This window comes from Acomys minous (genome assembly GCF_964271855.1).
Source record: "Acomys minous genome assembly, chromosome: 2".
Taxonomy (NCBI): domain Eukaryota; kingdom Metazoa; phylum Chordata; class Mammalia; order Rodentia; family Muridae; genus Acomys; species Acomys minous.
The window spans coordinates 30750471-30770140 of NC_140484.1; the positions used below are offsets into that span (position 1 = coordinate 30750471).

The window sequence follows — 19670 nt, forward strand, 5'->3', positions numbered from 1 at the left end:
AGTGGAGGCACATGCCTTTAATCCCAGCACTCAAGGAGGCTGAGGGAGTCTGGTCTCCAAAGTGAGTCCAGAACAGCCAAGGATACACAGAAAAATCCTGTCTGGGAAAAACCAAAACAAACAAACAAAAACAAAAACTGTAGATGAAACCTAAGAATATCTATGTCACTATTAACTACAGCACTAAACAAACAAGTAAGGGGGATCACACGGTCTGCTGGTGAAAAGGCGTCTGATAAGACTCAGTTTTGTACATTCTGATTTCAAAGATTTGGTGCACACACTAAATTTAACAAAGGGTTTGATTTTAAGATAGACGCCTTAACTGGGTGTGATGGCACATACCTTTAATCCCAGCACTTGGGAGGCAGAGGCAGGTGGATCACTGTTGAGTTCAAGGCCAGCCTGGTCTACAAAGTGAGTCCAGGACAGCCTCTTGTGTAGCCTTACACAGAGAAACCCTGTCTGGAAAAACAAAACAAAAGATAGAAGCCTTACTGAGAGAATGGAGAAATCTTCCTGAGTCATGGGGAAATGTGTGCTAAAACACCCAGGCTGTGCTGAGCTCCGAACACAATAGATTTTCCCTCTATACAGAACGTATCTATGTTTAATTTGAAAATTAAGTAAGAGATCAATGCTTCTATGGCCTGATAAAGTAAGGTGAGTGACAGCACTGTGGAGTGGTACAGGTCTGCGCTCTAAGGGTTCTAAGTACTGGGGTACCTTTGTTACTTACTGAACTTGAGGGCAGAGTCACACTTATGCCCCAAGTCGAGTCCAACAACTCGCCCTCAATAAACCTCTTAAAGAGTGAAATTAAGAATGGAAAGCAAGCCAGGCGGTGATGGTGCACGCCTTTAATCCCAGCACTAGGGAGGCAAAGGCAGGTGGATCACTGTGAGTTCGAGGCCAACCTGGTCTACAAAGGGAGTCCAGGACAGCCAAGGCTACACAGAAAAACCCTGCACCCCCCCCCCGAAAGAATGGAAAGCAATAGCCAGGTGGGCCAGGTGGGCACGGTGGCACACGCCTGTAATCCTAGCAATCTGGGAGGTAGAGGTCAGCCTGGTCTACAAAGTGAGTCCAGGACAGCCAAGGCTACACAGAGAAACCCTGTCTCAAAAAAACAAAAACAAAAAAGAGAGTGGAAAACAGAAAAAGGAGATGTACTCATGCGGCCACAACAGGAAGAGTGGTAAAGGGATTCAAGCAAACCCAACTCCTCAGGACTCTGAAGTGGATCAAAACGTAAAGAGAGGGCCCCGCGCACAGCTGAGCATTCCTGCTCAAGGTGCGCCCCGCCTAGCACTCAGCTATCATTGTCAAGGCTCCAATCAACAGAGAGTCTCCAACAACAGCAAAACATACCGTTCTAACTGACCACAAATCTATACCAAATAGACTTAAAAAGTCAACCAAGTTTTGAGAATTAAGATCAGTGATATTCTCATACCAACAATAAAGTTAAGATCAGCATCACAAAGAAAGCAAGAACTAATCCAAGCACTAGAAAACTAAATACGATAGTGAATAATCCATGGGTCAACGAGAGCCTCAAAGGAAAAACTTTAAACCACACTGTAGAGAAAGAAAACCAGAAGACAACGCACCAGAATGCGTGGGATAGAGGTACACCACTACTAAATGGGACCGTTTCTGTGCACCCCATGCTTGTATTAGAAAAGAGGCATCACTGTCTAACCTCTACCTCAAGAACCTAGAAAAAGAAAAGCAAAACAAGCTCAAAACCAGAGAATGAAATAATAAAGATAGCAGAAAATAAATTAATGAATACGAGAACCTCACCAAAACAAAGACCAATCCCTTCCCTCTCTCGTCACCATGGTAGAGGGAGGGCAACACAAAGCAGAACCTCAGAACTTCAAATATTCTGGGCAAATGCTCTACCACTGAGCTATATCCAAAAATCAAGAATAAAAACAAAGAATCATATTTAAAAATGGGCGCTGGGCGGTGGTGGCACACGCCTTTAATCCCAGCGCTTGGGAGGCAGAGGCAGGCGGATCACTGTGAGTTTGAGGCCAGCCTGGTCTACAAAGTGAGTCCAGGACAGCCAAGACTACACAGAGAGACCCTGTCTTGAGAAACAAAAATAAAAAAATAAAAAATATAAATAAAAATGGGCAATGGCATGAAAAGACATTCCTTAGAAAACATTAGATATATGGTGGCACATGCAAATTAACACAATGAAAAATGACTGCATAAACCAGGCATGGTGGTGCACACCTATGATCCAGCACTCAGAAGCAGAGGCAGGTGGATCTGAGTTCGAGGCCAGCCTGGGCTACAAAGCAAGTCCAGGACAGTCAAGGCTACACAGAGTAACCCTGTCTCGAAAACCAAAAAAAAAAAAAAAAAAAAAAAAAGAACAAAAGAAAGAGAAAAAAGAAAACTGACTACATGGCAAGCGTGACCCAGAATGTCTAACATGAGAAGCATTTCCAATGCTGGCAGGGATGGAGGGGGAACTAAAGCACTGGTGCATTCTGGGGAGAACAGAAAGTGGTACATGCGCACGTGGGAAGAGTTGGCACCGTCGTAAAAGACTGAAAGAGGCGATGACCATGCAACCCAACATTTATACCAGAGAAAGAAAGGCTGTGGTCCTCATAAAAACCAGCCCACACTGGGCTGGACAGCTGGCTCAGTGGTTAAGAGCGCTGGCTGCTCTTCCACAGGACCTGGGTTCCACTCTCTGCACTGCACCCACATGGAGGTTCACAACCACTATAACTCCAGAAGGCCTGATGTCCTCTTCTGACCTCTCAGAGACCAGGCATCCAAGCAGCACACAGACATGCACGCAGGCAAAATACCTATACATCTTAGAACAAAAGAGCCACCAGTCTACCAACTGTGTAGAATAGTTCAAAATAAAAACAGAGCCAGATGTTCTTTGAAAGTAATTTTAGAAAGAGAATGAAAAAGTGGTACTTGCGTTTCATTTTCATACTCAGGAATTTTTTTTAAAGGATCAAACTTGATTTTTAAAAAACTTAAATGCTCAATCCACAAGCTGCATGCTACCAAGGATAATTATGAATACAGCCCATTTAACTTCTAAACTTACTTATGTGTTTTTTGTTTTGTCTTTGTAACTCAACTCTAGTTAAGATGCTACGGTATGAATTGTCTCTAACTTTGTACATAACATATAGCAAAAAGTTAGACACCCCTGAGAGATTCTTGCTGAATGAAGTATCTACCCCGTACGGTTCTATACTCTACTCATCTAACCTTTCTTTTCTTTTTTTTTTTTTTTCTTTTCCCAAGACAGGGTTTTTCTGTGTAGCCCTGGCTGTCCTAGACTCACTTTGTAGACCAGGCTGGCCTCGAACTCACAGCGATCTGCCTACCTCTGCCTCCTGAGTGCTGGGATTAAAGGTGTGCACCCCCACACCCAGCACTCATCTAACATTTCTTACTGGCAAAATTGGAAATAGAAAACAGATTAGAAGGAGCGGTGAAGGAAGATAATGGGCGTGAGTACAGAGGGACGATGTGAGCAACTTTCCCTCCATTAAGTAAATCTCACAAGAAGGGCAGGTTGTCATTTAAGGCAGACAAATATCCTCTGTAAGAAACTGAAGGAACTCCATGGCTCCAGGGCCAGGCAGAGTTGTCTTCCTGTAGGCATATGGTCATTGTTGAAAATAATAATAATAATAATAATAGCTTCAACATCTCCTCAATGGGATGCAGGCCACTCACGTGTTGACAAGAGGGAATGGCGGCCATTCTACTGCTGGCTCCAAACCTCCTTCCTCCCGTAGATTATGAACTGCTGCAGAGCTAGCGAGGCAGAGATTTGATTGGGTCCCGGTCTATATTTCCAGGTACTGCCACAGCAGCTAGGACTCAGACCCCCTCCATCTCACCAACAACTACCCTGGGAAAAACTCACCCAGGAGGAAAAGCTCCCAGAGCAAAGAAACACCTCAGGGCTGGTCATCTTCCAGGGACAGTTTGATCAGATCCAAGAGTCCATCCAACAGGTGAGCGCCTACTGAAGGTGCTGTCTGCAAAGGCGCTGCCCACAGGCACTGCACATGCAGACCCACTGGTGCAACAGCCATTTGGCAGCTTCTGGCCAAACCAAAGTCAGCCAGCTCGACTGTCCCAATGTTCTCTGGGCTCAGGTCTAGTGGAGCATGTAACCGGCATGAAGGAAATCTAAGCCTTTTAAACTGCTGCATTGGTCTTGATGGTCTCGGCTGGCAAGCCTGACGGAGTCCCTAGTCTTAGATCGTGATCTGTGGGCTCTAACACTAGGGTCACTGAGCTCCCAATGAGCAGCCACACGTAACATGAGGCTAAAGGCTTTTAGTCTCAGAAACACCACTTCATAGACTGCAGAGGGGCGAGCCGCTCTGGCTCTCATATTCTCTCATTCTTCCTCTCCCTCCCTCTCTCTCTCCCTCCTCTCTTTCTGTTTTTCAAGACAGGGTTTTTCTGTCTAACAGAGCCCTAGCTGTCCTGGACTCTCTTTGGAGACCACGCTGGCCTTACAGAGCTCTCGCTGCCTCTGCCCCCCTGCTGGGATTATAGGGGTGCTTTGTTTTAACTGGGTGGTGGCAGAATGCCTCACACTCTTGAGGTCCACATGGTAGCTACTGTGCCAAGAGCTCTGGTAACAGTTGAAGACACTGGCTCAGATGAAGCGTGCCCATTCTCACATCAGGAGAAACCCTCACGTCAAGCCAAGAGCCCTTGGGTGGTCTGTCACTAGGGCCCAAGCAGGTACCTGCAGCAGTCTACACTAGAACTCTGAGCCAGGCAACTAGACACGATCAGGGACAAAAGCTAGACAGTCCCCTCAACCCCTCACCATGTGACTGACCAGCTTAAAAAAAAAAAAAAGACCAGGAATAAAACCCCACATAGAAAGCAGCAATGTGGAAAGTTTTAGTTACGAAAGGGTCTGCGGTTCCCCTGCACCAGTGTTGTGATAGTTGGTACTATGGTTTGACCAGATATTCCCATTGGGCATGTGGGTAGAGTACAGGCAAGAATCTTCTATGTGTTTCAGTTGTCATCAGAGCTTTTGGTCCGGTTACATACCTATAATGACCTTAAAAAGAAAAGTTTAGTTGCCAGGTATGGTGGAGCACATCCTTAACACCAGCAGCGGGAGGCAGAGGCAGGAGGAGTGCAGTAAGTTCAAGGACAGCCTGGTTTACAAAACAAGTCCAGGACAGCCAAGGCTACACAAAGAAACCCTGTCTCAAAAAACAAAACAAAAAAAAAGTTTAGTTTAAAAAAAGAGCGTGCACAGCACAAGTGTCCCCCTACCCTGACCCCCAACCCCCCCAAAACAGCATTTTTATAACATCTAAGCAAGAGCAAAAAACAGGCCGGACTCTTGACATTCTTTAAGAGTATGGCTTGTTTGGGGCAACCAAAATTCATCACCAGGGAGCACAAATTAACAATCAATAGAAGCACAAGGGGACGCCTAGTTAACAGGACAATATGCGACCTATACATGTCACTATCCATCATCTGGTTCCCTCCAGTCCAGGTGTCTCTTAACAATTCCAATTTCCAGGTCATAATAGGAAAAAAACAATATAGGAACATCTTCCTTCTATAAGATCTAATTTATGAGCAGCCAGATTTATCCCCTAAATGCACCAGCTAGCCAAAAGCTGTTTTCCTTCCCAAGGAACTTCATGTAGCATTTCCTCCTTTGATTAGAACTCTACTTAGCCTTCCCATTTCAGAACCATAGCTCCTCAAGCAGTGTAGAGCACTCCGATGGGCCCAAGTAAGTCTAATTTTGTGGTAAAAGACTCTGAAGCTGAACACATGAACCAGGTAAAAGTCTTATCACCGGGCTCCTAAACTTAATGTTTTAGGCAAACCAAGTGTCTCATTTGTGTGATTCAAAAAATTCCCTTCAGTGTGGATCTTCTCCAGTTAGCTCTCACATTACATAGAAACCACATTAGACCAAGTGAACTCCTTAAGCCCTTGTCAAATCCAGAGGGAAAGACAGCCAGGACAAGCCAGGCGTGGTGATGCATGCCTTTAATCCCTTTGTCAGGAGGCAGAGGCTGGCGGATCTCCTGATTTCGATCCCCCTGAGTTTGAGGCCAGCCTGATCTACAGAGTGGGTTCCAAGATAGCCAGGCTTACACAAAGAAACCCTGGGGAGGGGGCGAGGCCTAACCTAGGACAGGTGCTTTTTCTTGCCAACATAGAACACCCAAGTCTGTAAAAGGAAAACGAGCCCCTTAGGCTGGAGGGGCTAAACCCTATAGCCCTCATGAAATAGGCATTAACACCTATCAACTCACTTAACCATCATGGCTATTTTATTTTCAGGAAGATGGCCGAAGCTACAACAGAAATATTTTGAGACAAGTTAAGACTACTAGCCTAGCTGACAACTCATTAAGTGACCCAGGCTGGCCTCTGAACTAACCTCCTGCCTCCACTTCTGGGTGCTGGGGTTAGAGCAGGTGTGTGCTACCACACCAGCTGTCTCTGGAAGCATTCCAGGACCATCTTTCTATGGAGTCCAATTTCTTATTATTTAATCCTCTCTGCACAGGAAGAGAGCAGCTTTAACGCATTAATTTCTTTGCTTGAAGTCCCAGGGCTTGGGCAAGACCTGAGTCTCATGCACTTCTGAAGCCGAGGGTCCTCTGCAGCTCCCGCTGGCTTCAAACACAGCCTACTCTACGGCAGTGTGACTGACACCACCATGTCTAGCTCCTTGAGCAGTTACTGTAATAGCTGCTGCTCATCTTCAGAATCTGGAATATAAAGAAAAACTTTACCCACCCCTTGCTGGGGCAGTGCAAGAAAGCTGGCCCCAGCCCTCATCTGAGCAGCCAGGAGAGCTGGCCCCAGCCCTCACCTAGGCAGCCAGGAGAGCTGGCAGGCTGACCAAGCCAGCTACCACCGGGTCCCAGATCCAGGGCCTCGAGCTGGCCCACCGAAACATCGACCCCATCTATGAGCTGCTGGAGGGCATGAAGGGGCCAGTCCTGTTGAACTAAAGCTGCAGGATCTCCATGACTCAGGGCAACAGCACAATGTCCGAGAGGAGTCCCTGTGAGGCTCCAGTATTGATGGTGTAGCAGAAGCCGGAGGCCTCGGACCAGACCAATGACTCATGCACTGAACATTTGCAAGCTTTTTAGGCAGCTGATACACTGCAGCTTCCAATGCCACTATGACAGACGGATGGACAGACAGACGGACGGATGGATGGAGAGGCAGGAAAAACGGAGGAGTGGGATGGTATACGCACAGTGGAACTGGAGACGGGACAGCTGTGACAGGTGTAAGGGAAGGCTGTGATTGGTAAAGGAGCAGATGGCTGCCCAGAGGGGTTGCTGAGATTTTATTTTCTTTTGTGGGGAAGGTTATAAGGATGGAGGTCAGATATGAAAGGACTGGAAAATGAGGTGACTGGAGTGCATGATGTAAAACTCCCAAAGAATCAATTAAAAAAAGAAAAACCGTAGTTATTAAAGTCTACTAGAATAGTTTTTCAGCACCAGTACTGACATTTTAATAGAATGACTACTAATAGACAGAGCAGTTCCTGACGGCGAGATCCACCCTGTAAACCATAGCGTATTAGTAGCTTCTTGGGCTCTCTCTATTTGACAACTCCTCTAGTGACATCCAAAAAATATTTCTAAATACTGTCAACATCCCAGGGAACAAAACTACCAAAATAGGCTCATGTGCATAACTGATGACATAAAAGGGAAATTTCAAAGGGACAGCATAAGTCTCTTTAAATACTGACAGTTTCCAACGGCATCAGGGAAAGACCAGACAGCACAACTTTACCTGATGCTCAGTCGAATCATAATAAACCAGCTAGCATCTGTTTCTCCAGCTCACTGGGCCCTGTTCATTCATCTAAATATTAGTCCTCACAGTAGTCCCACCTCAGAAAAACCTAAGGCTCGGAAATGGGCTTTGTTTTCACATTTCTTTTATGTGTAAGGGTGGGTGTGTACATACAACCATGTGCATGTAGAAGTCAGAGGACAGCCTGAGGGAGCACCATGGCACAGGCATGTACACACACACACACATACACACACACACACACATACACACACACACACAATGTTTGGGGGGGGGGAAGGCTTAAAAGAACCGTTTCCATCACCTTTACAGATCCCCCCGGCCGCCATTTCCACTGTCACAAGAGAAGGGCATCCAAATGCCAAGCTAATCTCTGCTCTGGGCTCCACGAGTTCCTCTAGCACACTTGACTTCGCCATGCTACTCCACTCAAGCTCTTCCTGCTTAGAGGACAGGTTCCCCGAATGCAAGAGCAACCAAATTCTATCTCGACTCTCCTCCCTAAAGCCTTGCACAAGTGAAGCCTAATAAACTTCTGAATGGCCCTGAGGCCAACTTCCAACGCGCACTCCCTTTCAGGTGTTTAAGCCAGCACCTTTGAGGGATGTGGCTGGTTCTTGCATTCCAGCTGTAGACTGGACTGGGTAGTCTCTGAGTTTTTTCCAAGTTCCATAACCTGAGTCAGGAAGAGGCAAACAGATGGATGAAGCTACCGAGGATTGAATATGGACCCAAACCACATTATATGTTCATGTATGTATATATTATGCATACTTAACCTATGTATATAGTCACAGGTATATTAAGTCTCCAAATGAATGTTGAGATGTGTATCTGGTTCCCTCTGTAAGTAACCAAGCAGTAAACCTTAAGTAAACTTAAGCCAGCACAAGGCCTCAAGTTGGGGGGGGGGGGTGTCTCTGTTAACAAGTGAGTACATTGAGGGGGTATGTTGGTTAGGCTTTCTTGTCAACCTGACACAAAGTAATTCTATTAAAATGTCAGTGCCGGTGCTGAAAAACTATTTTAGTAGACTTTAATAACTAGAACTTTTTTTTTTTAACATTTTTGAGAGGGAATCTCAATCAGAAAGAGCACCCATCAGACTAGCCTATCAGCAAGCCTGTAAGACATTTACTTGATTGATGGTAAAAGTGGAAGGGCCCAGCCCACTGTGGAGGATGCTGGCCCTGGGCAAGCCAGGAGCAGCAAGCCAGGAGGAGTGGTTCTTCTTGGTCTCTGGTTCGAGCTCCTATTCTGACTCCTCTTCCTGATGGACTACACAACTGTAATTGAAATAAACCCTTTCTTCCCCAGGTGGCTTTTGGTCATGGTGTTCTATCATAACAATAGAACCGTAAGACAGGAAGTAAAGCAAATTCTGTTCTACAGTGGTGCACCTCATAAAATAGCAGCTAGTACTGCCTCCCCCAGTACAAGAATCCCCTCCCCTTTCAGAAAAATGCCAAGGGCCAACTCATGTTTTTGAAAGAAACAGGAGGTCATATGTGAGTTCCATTCAAGTTTTTAGAAACATGAAATATTATATTGGAAGGCCCCTATCATCAACTTTGAAGCCGGGTGTGGTGGTGCACCCCTGTAATCTCAGTACTAGGGATGCAGAGGCAGAGGCAAAGGCAGGCAGATCTCTTTGAGTTCAAGGCCAGCCTGGTCTACAAAGCTAGTCTAGGACAGTCAGAACTACAAGAGAAACCTATCTCAAAAAAACAGGGCGGGGGGAGGGGGTCAACTCTGAATTCTATCTTATGGGCATATATTTGTTATTTGTGAAAGCCTCGGCTTCCAGGCTAAAGCACTTCTGATCAAAAAATAATTTAAAACAAAACAAAACTTGTGTTCAGTGGTCATAGCAGAAGCAAGGTCTCCTGGCTAATCTGGAGTTGAAAAACATGACAAAGGGCTGGAGAGATGGCTTAGTGGTTAAGAGCGTGACCTGCTCTCCCAGAGAACCTGGGTTCAATTTCCAGCACCCAGCACACCCAACTCACAATTGTCTCTAACTCCAGGATCCAATACCCTCACACAGATAGGCATGTGGGCAAAACATCATTGCACATAAAATTAAAACGCTTAAAAGAAACACACACACACACACACACACACACACACACACACACACACACACACCAAAGCAGGTAAAGCAACAACTTTCCCCAAGGACCAGATTTGAAACTGGGGGTACAGGGAGGGGGGGCAGAGATGAGGGAAAGAGCACAAACTACTCACAGTCTCTCCTCATCTTTGAGATTTCTCGCTGTCTGCTTTCAGTTTTTATTTCTGTTTGTCTGCTTTCAGCTTTTATTTGTTAATCTGTTTGGTTGTGTTTGGTTGTTGGTTGGTCGGGTTTTTTTTCGGAACGGAGTCTGACTATACTGTAGCTCTGACTAGCCTGAACCTCACTGTGTAGACCAGGCTGGCCTCATCTGCAGCGGCCTCCCAGTTTTTTTGTTTTAAGACAAAAACTCATTGAGTAAACCAAGCTGGCCTTGAACTTGTGATCCTCCCGCCTCATCTTCCTGAGTGCTGGGATTACAGGTATATATCCCCAAATCCAGCGTTCTTTCCAGCAGTCTAGGGAAGGCAGGAACTTAATGACCACCTTACTAAGCCTTCTAGTTTCCTTTCTAACCTTATATTTCCATCACCATGTACAGAACTTCAAGAGTGGCAGAAACAAAGCTATTGGGGGGGGGGGCGGGAGAGGAGGGGCCGTAATTCAGACAGAAGATGAAACGGTCTGGCCACCTAGTCCAGAAGCCTCTGCAGCAAAGATAAATACATTAGCCTGATCCCGGAAGTCTCCCGAACCAACAACTATCACCCCTCTCCACCTTCAGGCTACAGACAGGTTTTCTCTTTTTCTGGTTTTCATTAATTCCATTGTCTTAATTTGGCGAGGTCAGGGAGACACTTTTGAACACACACTGAAATTCTAGGGGGGTACTAAAAACCAAAAGCCGGCCAAGTCAGGACACTCAGGTCTAGGATGTAAACATTATCTCAGCGTTAGGTAGCAGGCCTGTAATCCCAACACTTGGAAGGTGGAAGCAGAAGGAACTGGAGTTGAAGGTCATCCTCAGCTACATACCTAGTTTGGGGCCAGCCTGGGCAACATGAGACCGCATTTCAAAACAAAACAAAAACCTATCTCAAAGCTTCTCTACCGCGCACATCAGTGACTAATAGAAACAAGCACATAATTTAAAACAATATATATATATATTCCACTCCCGAAGAGATGGGGGGGGCGGGGGCGCGATAAATAATGGCGACAAAAACTGGTGTCCAAGCGGGGCAGAGGTTTCAGAGACCTGCTTTGGATGAGATCCTGGAACCAACCAGTGGTACTTTTCTCTCCAACGTCTGTCGGTCCACTCTCTCTCATTCACTCACTACATGTTGGTCCAATAAACTGTTTTTCTCCCTTGAGAGGTTTATGGCGAAAGCAAGAGACTCAAAGGAGGGAAGCGAGTGGGCGATGCCTACGGTTTGTAGCAACAGCTAGCCAGGAAAACGTGTAGCTGTTTACTACCCGCGCCCAGGAGCCGCAGGGTACAGTTCCTCGCGTGGCGCAGCTCTCGGACAGACCTGCCTCCCGCGCCACCCGACCACCGCCTCTCCCACGCGCCCCTCCCACGCGGCCACTCGGGGCGGCGACCCCCGGATCCCCTCTCCTCCGGCCCCCTCCCAAGTCACCTCGGAGGCCAGGGTTGTCATCCCTGGCTCGAATCCTGCGGATCTTGACCGGGCGCCCGCTCAGGGTGGACAGGACCAGCCGCTGGCGCAAGAAGTTGCAGCCCGCGTAGCTGAGGGAGTGCGCCTGGGTCGCCATGTGCGCGCCGTCCGCGGAGGCCCCGGGAGCTACGAGTGCGACCCGGGCCACGACGGCCCCCGACGCGTCCACGTGGTTTGGAACAGGAAGACAGAGCGACTAGACACCGGGTCAGAGGGGAGAGAGGCGGAGCCTATGGCCGCCTGCCCGCCTCCTCGCCTGGCTGGGGCGGCCCGGGCGCCGGGGCACACTGCCATTGGCCCAGGGAGGAGCAGGGCGGTGCCCTTTCCGCGTCGCCATTGGTCCCCGCTGTAGCTGGGCGGTGCTCTGGCTGCGTCGCCATTGGCCGGTAGTGAAAGAGGGCGGTGCCCGAGCCCCAGCAACAGCGCGCGGCAGGAGGGAACCCGTAACGCTGCGGGAGAAACCCTGGCGCTCGGACCGGGACCGGGTCGGTGAGCTCGCGGCTTCCCCAGCCTATGAGCTGAAAGATGCAATGGCTCCGCCTGGGTACCCGGCTGGCTGGCACTTAGCATCGCACCTGCGGCAGCCCCTGGGCGAGGATGCCAACCTCTCCCGCGTTTTCCTGATCCCGAGAGAACGGGGTTGGCGCGCTTGCCTTGTTGTTCGCGGGGTCTGGGTCTGAGCGGTGATCCTCTAAGGTGCAGCCTTGAACCTTAACGCAAGCCTTTAGACAAGAGGCCACTGCTTATTTTCTAATAAGGGGCCTCGCTTTGTCCCTTTGGTATCTGCCGCTTCGTTTATATTCTTTGAGTTTGGTGTCAAGACAGATCTGTCAGCTCGCAATGGCTCAAAATGGACAGTTGAAATAACTTCAAGACACATGCGCATGCATATACGTGATATGGGTGGGCGGGGGTGTCTTGCTTCTTCGTCTTTCCTGTCATCCAAGCCTACACCCTACAATCTTCCTAAATATTGTGTTGTTTCACTCCTCTATTCAAAAACTATCAAATGACTACCAACTTAGGAACCCACAATCATAGTGTTTGGCTTGCAGCGGTTCATGAGCTATTATAACACCAGACCTTGAGTCCCAGAAAGCACTGGGGAAGATGAAGTGGGAGCTGGAGAAAGAGTGGCCATCCTAAGCTAGTGAGAGTGACGAGGAAACCCGGAGGAGCACCTGAAGGGTAGCAGTGAGCACAGAGGCACGGAGTCTATGGATCAGCCCTGAAATCCACTGAGGCAGCTTTACCCACTTACCGTAATGCTGTTCTGTCAGACTGCCCGTTAGACAGCTGAGTGGTCTGACGCGCAGCGTTGGAAAAGCTCCAGGGTCCTTAGCGTCTCCTCTAAACGCTAAAGCACCAGGAGTACTTTCACACCAGGAATGGATTTTCCATTTTTCTTTTTCTAATGTCATCTCATTTAATTACTCAATAATCTTGAGGGGAAAAAATATTATTCAATAAGAATATTCACATGCGTTCAGATCTAGTTTTATTGCAATCCTGCTCAGTTTCGTTCCATCAGCGCTTCATCTCTGCTTCTAGATTTTTTTCAAGCCCACCTGCCATTTGCAGGCCAATAGTACTGGAACATTAATTCCCCAAGTCTTCAAGCAATGGCTGACTACAGTTGACAATGAACTATCCTGGCTCCCTTTAAGCTTGGAGATGGGGGGGTGGGGGGATGGGGGGTGGGGTGGGGGAATGCTGACTCTGTGGTGTCCTTTAAGCTCCAATTACTGCCGGTGGTATCTTCTTGGTTAAGCACCATTTCCTGGCTTCTTTCCCTGTATCTCACTCTTGCAGCCTTTTGAAATGTGTTGGAAATAACTCTCAAATAAATTACATCCACTCTAATTCTTGCCTCAGCATCTTCTTCTGGGCAACTGAGAATAAGTCCAGACTTATACAATTTGAGATTCAGAACGGAATTGGGGGGCGGGGTGGTTTGTTGTAAGCAACATAGTGAATGGCGGAATCGAAGCAAAAAACTCCATCTATCTATTCGTTTAGACTTCTGACCCTTCTGTAAAAAAGACCGTCTTCAGCACAGCAGGGATGCAGCGAAATCCACACAGAGAAGAGTGCCCTAGCAGCCAGAATCAAGTGCCACACGGGGTATGGAGTAAACCTGCAGGTGATTTCACTCATCACCTACCCTATGACTAGTCTGTGGAGGTACCCTCACCAATGCCATCTGGAGCACAGATGAGCAGCTTCACTGAGCTCCGCCTGCCCAAACTGCATAGTCACACACGGATTAGCGCCACTGTTTTGTTTTCTGTTTGTTTGTTTGTTTGCTTGCTTGCTTGCTTTTGTTTGTTTTTGTTTTTTGGCTTTCAAAACAGGGTTTCTCTGTGTAGCCCTGGCTATCCTGGACTTTGTAGACCAGGCTGGCCTTGAACTCATGGCGATCCACCTGCCTCTGCCTCCCGAGTGCTGGGCTTAAAGGCATGTGCCACCACGCCCAGTTTTAAGCTACAGGCTTGGGGTCATTTGTTATACAATAATAAATAACTGGAGATCACTTACTGTTGCACAGATGTGTTGTTTCAGTTTAGTTAAGCTATAACTACACACCCCTGTTAGCAACCCACAACAAATGTTAGTCTGATATGACTAAGCACATGGCCACAGTTTCCACACCAAGAGCCATGTAAATGGCACCGTATTTTGTCTTCACACCAAGCTAGCTCACACGTTGGACTGTATGTGAGCAGAAGCTTACGGCACAGCTTTGTAGAATGTTGCCTATGCTTACATTGTCCGTACAAGTTATTAATCTGCTCATACAGTCTTCTGCTTCCTAGCTAAATGATAAATGGCAAACATCTCACTCTATGATCACTTCTCTAACACTTCTTTGCTAGGAAGGACGAAGTTCTGCTTGACTTGGCCACAGGGCACTGGGTTTAGGAGCCAAAATAGAAATAAATTCTTCCTACTGCACAGAAAAAGTTGCTCAAAACCATACTTACACACACACCCTATTATTTCGTCATATTCTTTTCTCAAGTCAACATGTATCCCAGAGCTTTTTTTTTTTCCTGCTCTGGAACTATTGTGCTCCAATTTTAGGATACGTTTCTGTGTTCAGCCCTCTTCAAGCACTTACGACGACTATTCAAAACCATGTTTGGGCATATTCTATATAGCCTTTTATCACTTTTATTTGTTTACTAATCTCTCTAATAACACTTTGCATCCAGAAAAGGCAGGCCTGAATAGTTTCTTATGAAACTTACTATGACAATAAGAAATATACACAAAGCTTAGTACCTAGTATGAGTTTAATGAAAGTATGACTTGAGTAGAATTATTACTTAGTCAATTAATTGAAAGATGCATAGGAACGGTAAATCAGTAAAATCAAATGCTTCAAAATCATTGATTCCTAAACTTTAGCATTCATCAAATTGCCTTGAAGGGAGAGCACACACACACACACACACACACACACACACACACACACACAATATATGTTTAAAATTTGCCTAGGAGTTTATTAAAAAAACAAACAAACAATGCTAGGTGTGGTGGCACACGCCTTTAATCCCAGCACTCAGAAGGCAGAGGCAGGCGGATCTCTGTGAATTCAAGGCCAGCCTGGTCTACAAAGTGAGTCCAAGATGGCCAAAACTACACAGAGAAATCCTGTCTCAAAAAACAAACAAACAAACAACAACAACAAGCCAGGCATGGTGGTGCATGCCTTTAATCCTAGCACTCAGGAGGCAGAAGAAGGCGATCTGTGAGTTCAGTCCCAGCCTGGTCTACAAAGCAAGTCCAGGACAGCCAAGGCTACACAGAGAAGCCCTGTCTTGGAAAAAAAAAAACAAAACAAAATAAAACAACAACAACAAAAACAGGCTTTCTCATAGCCAAAGTTTCTTCAGTATGTTTGGGTAAGGTCTGAGAATTTATAGTTCTAACTATTTCCCAGGGCATATTGATGTTTCTGGCTTATAGACTATGCTTTGAGAAGTTGCTAAAAGAAAAAAGGACCTATCAGGTGTCTTAATATTTTGTTTTGTTTTGAGACTGGGTCTCTGTGTAGCCTTGGCTGTTCTGGACTCACTTTGTAGACCAGGCTGGCCTCGAACTCATAGCTATCTGCCTGCCTCTTCTTCCCAAGTGCTGGGATTAAAGGCATGGACCACCATGCCCGGCCCTAACATTTTCTAACCTACACATAATTGGAATTGTTAGGGAAAAGGAAATAGCAAGTGTTTGAGGAAATAGAGGGCAACCACTTCCAATTTTGACTAAATACACAAATCTAAGAAGCTCAACCAATTCCAAAACGAATGGAGTCAGAGCTACGCATCAGGATGCCACCTCATCGAACTACGGAAAGACAGAGACTTAGAAGTGGCAAGGGCGAGGAGGCTTATGGCTCACAAAAGATCCTCACTGAAACGAACAGCTGGTCTCTCCCAAGGAACCATCAAGACCAAACACAAATGGGAAAGCATTTCATTTTACAAGAGGGAAACTCTGTCAATAAAATTTATATTCAGGACTGGAGAGATGGCTCAGCAGTTAAGAGTACTTGTCTGGCTCTTCCAGAGATCCCAGGTTTAATTCCCAACACCCACGTGGAGGCTCACAACCATCTGTATCTCCAGTTCCAGGGCATCTGTCACCTTCTTCGGACCTCAGGGAACACCAGGCATGCATGCAAGCAAAACACACGGGCATAAAATGAAATGAAATTATATATATATATTATATATATATATATAATATATATATATCCAACAAAATTACTACAAGTTAAAACCACATGCATAAAATGAAATGAAATTATATATATATATATATCCAACAAAATTACTACAAGTTAAAACCAAGTCACCAAGAAAGTTTGTCACCAGGAGACCCACACTACCTGAAATAAGAGTCCTCCAGGCTGAAATGAAAGAAGAGTGATGACACTCTAAACCAGATGACAAAAAAAAGTAAGGTATTAGCGTGTTTTTGCTTGCAATTTCTCTTTTTTCTAATCTGCACAAAAATCTAAACTGCATAAAACAGTGGTTATGAATCTCTGTTGGTGTGCATACAATAAATGAAACTGTGGTTTACAATAATAACAGCAGAGACAAGAGGAAGAGAATGATGGAAGCAGAGCTCTCTATATGTGATGGGTTCTCTCTCTCTCTCTCTCTGTCTCTCTGTCTCTCTCTCTCTCTGTCTCTCTCTCTCTCTGTGTGTGTGTGTGTGTGTGTGTGTGTGTGTGTGTGTGTGTGTGTGTGTGTCTCCTGGATTCACTTTGTAGACCAAGCTGACCTTGAACTCACAAAGATCTTTCTGCCTCTTCCTCCCAAGTGCTGGGGTCAAAGGCGTGCTCTACCACACCCAGCTGTGATGGCTATTCTTGGTTGTTAACTTTACTACATCTGGAATTAACTAAAATCCCCAAATGAAGTGGAAAGATCTACTTCTAATGTACTCTAAGGCAGGAAGACACATCTTTAATCCATATCTTTAATCCACAGTCAATCTAGGCCACACCTTCTGCTGGAGGCCTCTATATAAGGACATGGAGTAAGGAAGCTTTTGTTCTTTGCCTGCTTGCTCTCACCTTGCTAGCAAGCCCATTCCTTCACTGGCATTAGAGCCTAGTTATTCCTTCAGGATCCTAGTGCATGATGAAGACCAGCTGAGCCACCCAGCCTCATGGACTGTGCAACTACAGAATTCTTGGACTGTCTTTCATAGCCAGTCATTGTGGGATGAGCTGGACCACAGCCTGTAAGTCACTCCAACAAATCCCTTTTCTATATATAGAGTGATTCACTCTGTAAGTTACTCTAGAGAAGCCTGACTAATATACTATACTCATGAGATTAAATTATAATTAGTTTGAAATAGACTGTTCTAATATGTTCACGTTGGTTTACAATGCAGCCACTAAGAAAATACATAAAATATGTACAATGTAAATGCCAAAAGAATTAAAATGATACAATGTATGTCAATTTAACACAGTTAGGTATTAATGTAAGAACTGAGGGGGAGGCTAGGTGGTGGTGGCACACGCCTTTAATCTCAGCACTTGGGAGGCAGAGGCAGGTGGATCTCCATGAGTTCGAGGCCAGCCTGGACTACAGAGTGAGTTCCAGGACAGCCAGAGCTGTTATACAGAGAAACCCTGTCTCAAAACAACAACCTGGGTTCAATCTCAGCACCCACATGGCAGCTCACAACAGTTTGTAACTCCTGCTCCAGGACATCCAACACCCTCACGTACACATACATACAGTCAAACACCAATGTGCATAAAATAAAAATAAACACATTTTTAAAAAGAAATATATGTGCACATAACATAGCCCCAAAATGCATGAAACAAATGGGCACAGAAGAGCCAGGTGTGATGGCACATGCCTTTAATCCCAGCATTCAGGAAGCAGAGGGAGGAGGTGTTCAAGGCCAGCCTGGTCTACAAAGTGAGTCTATGTCAGCCATGGCTACACAGAGAGACCCTGTCTCGAAAAAAACAAAAACAAAAACAAAAACAAATGGGCACAGAATTAGAGAAACAAAAAGAGTTGTATCCAGAAACTTCTCAATAACAAGAAAATTTTGTAATTCTTGCCTGTAACTCCAACACTCTGGAGGCTGAGACCAAAGAATCACCACGAGTTCAAGGTCAGCCTGAGCTACATAGCGGACTTGAGGCTGGCCTGCGCTACATGAACTCTATGTCAAAGAAAATTAAAATATAGAAGACTCGAACAATACACTAATACAAGCAGAACCAATAGATCAATATGAATGGAGAATGTTTCACACAACTATAATAGAGAAGGGCTGGTGGAGCAGTCAAGTGATAGAGCACTTACATGCCCTGTTCTTTATCCTATGGGCAAAGATGTATTTACAACACACACACACACACACACACACACACACACACACACACACACACACATTCCTCTTAAGTATACCTGGAACATCCTCCAAGATAGACCTGCTATGGAAACAACAACCAATTTTCAATAACTTAAAAAATAAAGAAGTCAGACAAAGTATCTTTTCTGATGATAATTGTGGTAGTTTGAATGAAAATGGCACCCTTAGGCTCATAGGAAGTGTCACTGTCAGTAGATGTGGCCTTGGAGGAAGTGGTATGGCCTTGTTGGAGGAAGTGCATCACAGGGAGCAGGCTTTGAGGTTCCATGTGCTCAAGGGGAGTCCAGTGTCATTCTTCCTGCTGCCTGTGGATCCAGATGCAGAACTCTCAGCGACCTCTCCAGCACCATGTCTAACACGAGTGCCACTGCGTTTCCCGCAATGATGGTAACGGACTAAAGCTCTGAACTGTAAGCCAGCCCCAGCTTTCTTTTGTAAGAGTTGCTGTGGTCATGGTGTTTCTTCACAGCCATAAAAATATTAAGACATTGCTGTACCCAGATCTCGAGACACCCCCCCCCCCAAAAAAAAAAGACCACCAGGACCACTGATGCAATACACTCAGGGTCCTTTAATACGGCCTCGAGCTTGGACCACGATCTTTCCTGATGAAACAGGATAGGAGAATGTCTCTGGGCTTCAAGGGTAATGGGTTTATAAAGGGAAAAACCATAAGTAGGGGGCGTGGGTCACAGGAATGTTGACCTTTAGGCGGGTTGGGTGGAGGCTGAATCAGAGGGGAAGGTTGTTTTTAATCTCAGGGGAATATTGGGTGCTGACTATATCTAATCACCTGGATGAGGTTTCTGGAGACTGCTGGCAGGTGCAGTTTCCGGCAGTACGTTCCCGAATGCAGGGACAAGTAAGGGTCACCTAGAGGACAAGCTCTCATTGCACATTAGTCACAGTCTCACAGGCATTAGTTACAGAACACAAAGAACAAGTTTGCTCCTTGCAACATAATGAACTGAAATTAGAAATAAAAGGTAGGAGAAAAATTAAAAAAACTCACAAACCATACACTTTTTAAAAAATTTATTTATTTATTATTATGTATACAGTGTTCTGTCTGCATGTACACCCACAGGCCAGAAGAGGGCATCAGATCACATCATAGATGGTTG

General features: G+C 45.8%; 1 protein-coding gene across 1 annotated transcript in view; it reads right to left on the minus strand.

Annotated features, from left to right (window-relative positions):
• RCL1 (RNA terminal phosphate cyclase like 1) overlaps positions 1 to 11848 on the minus strand; it is a 49086-nt gene extending 37238 nt beyond the window's left edge. Inside the window, exon 1 of the mRNA XM_084750015.1 lies at positions 11581 to 11848. Within this exon, the coding sequence (XP_084606141.1) occupies positions 11581 to 11716 (136 nt within the window). The 5' untranslated portion in view covers positions 11717 to 11848. The remainder of the gene's footprint in view (positions 1 to 11580) is intronic.
• Between the last annotated feature and the right edge of the window lie 7822 nt (positions 11849 to 19670).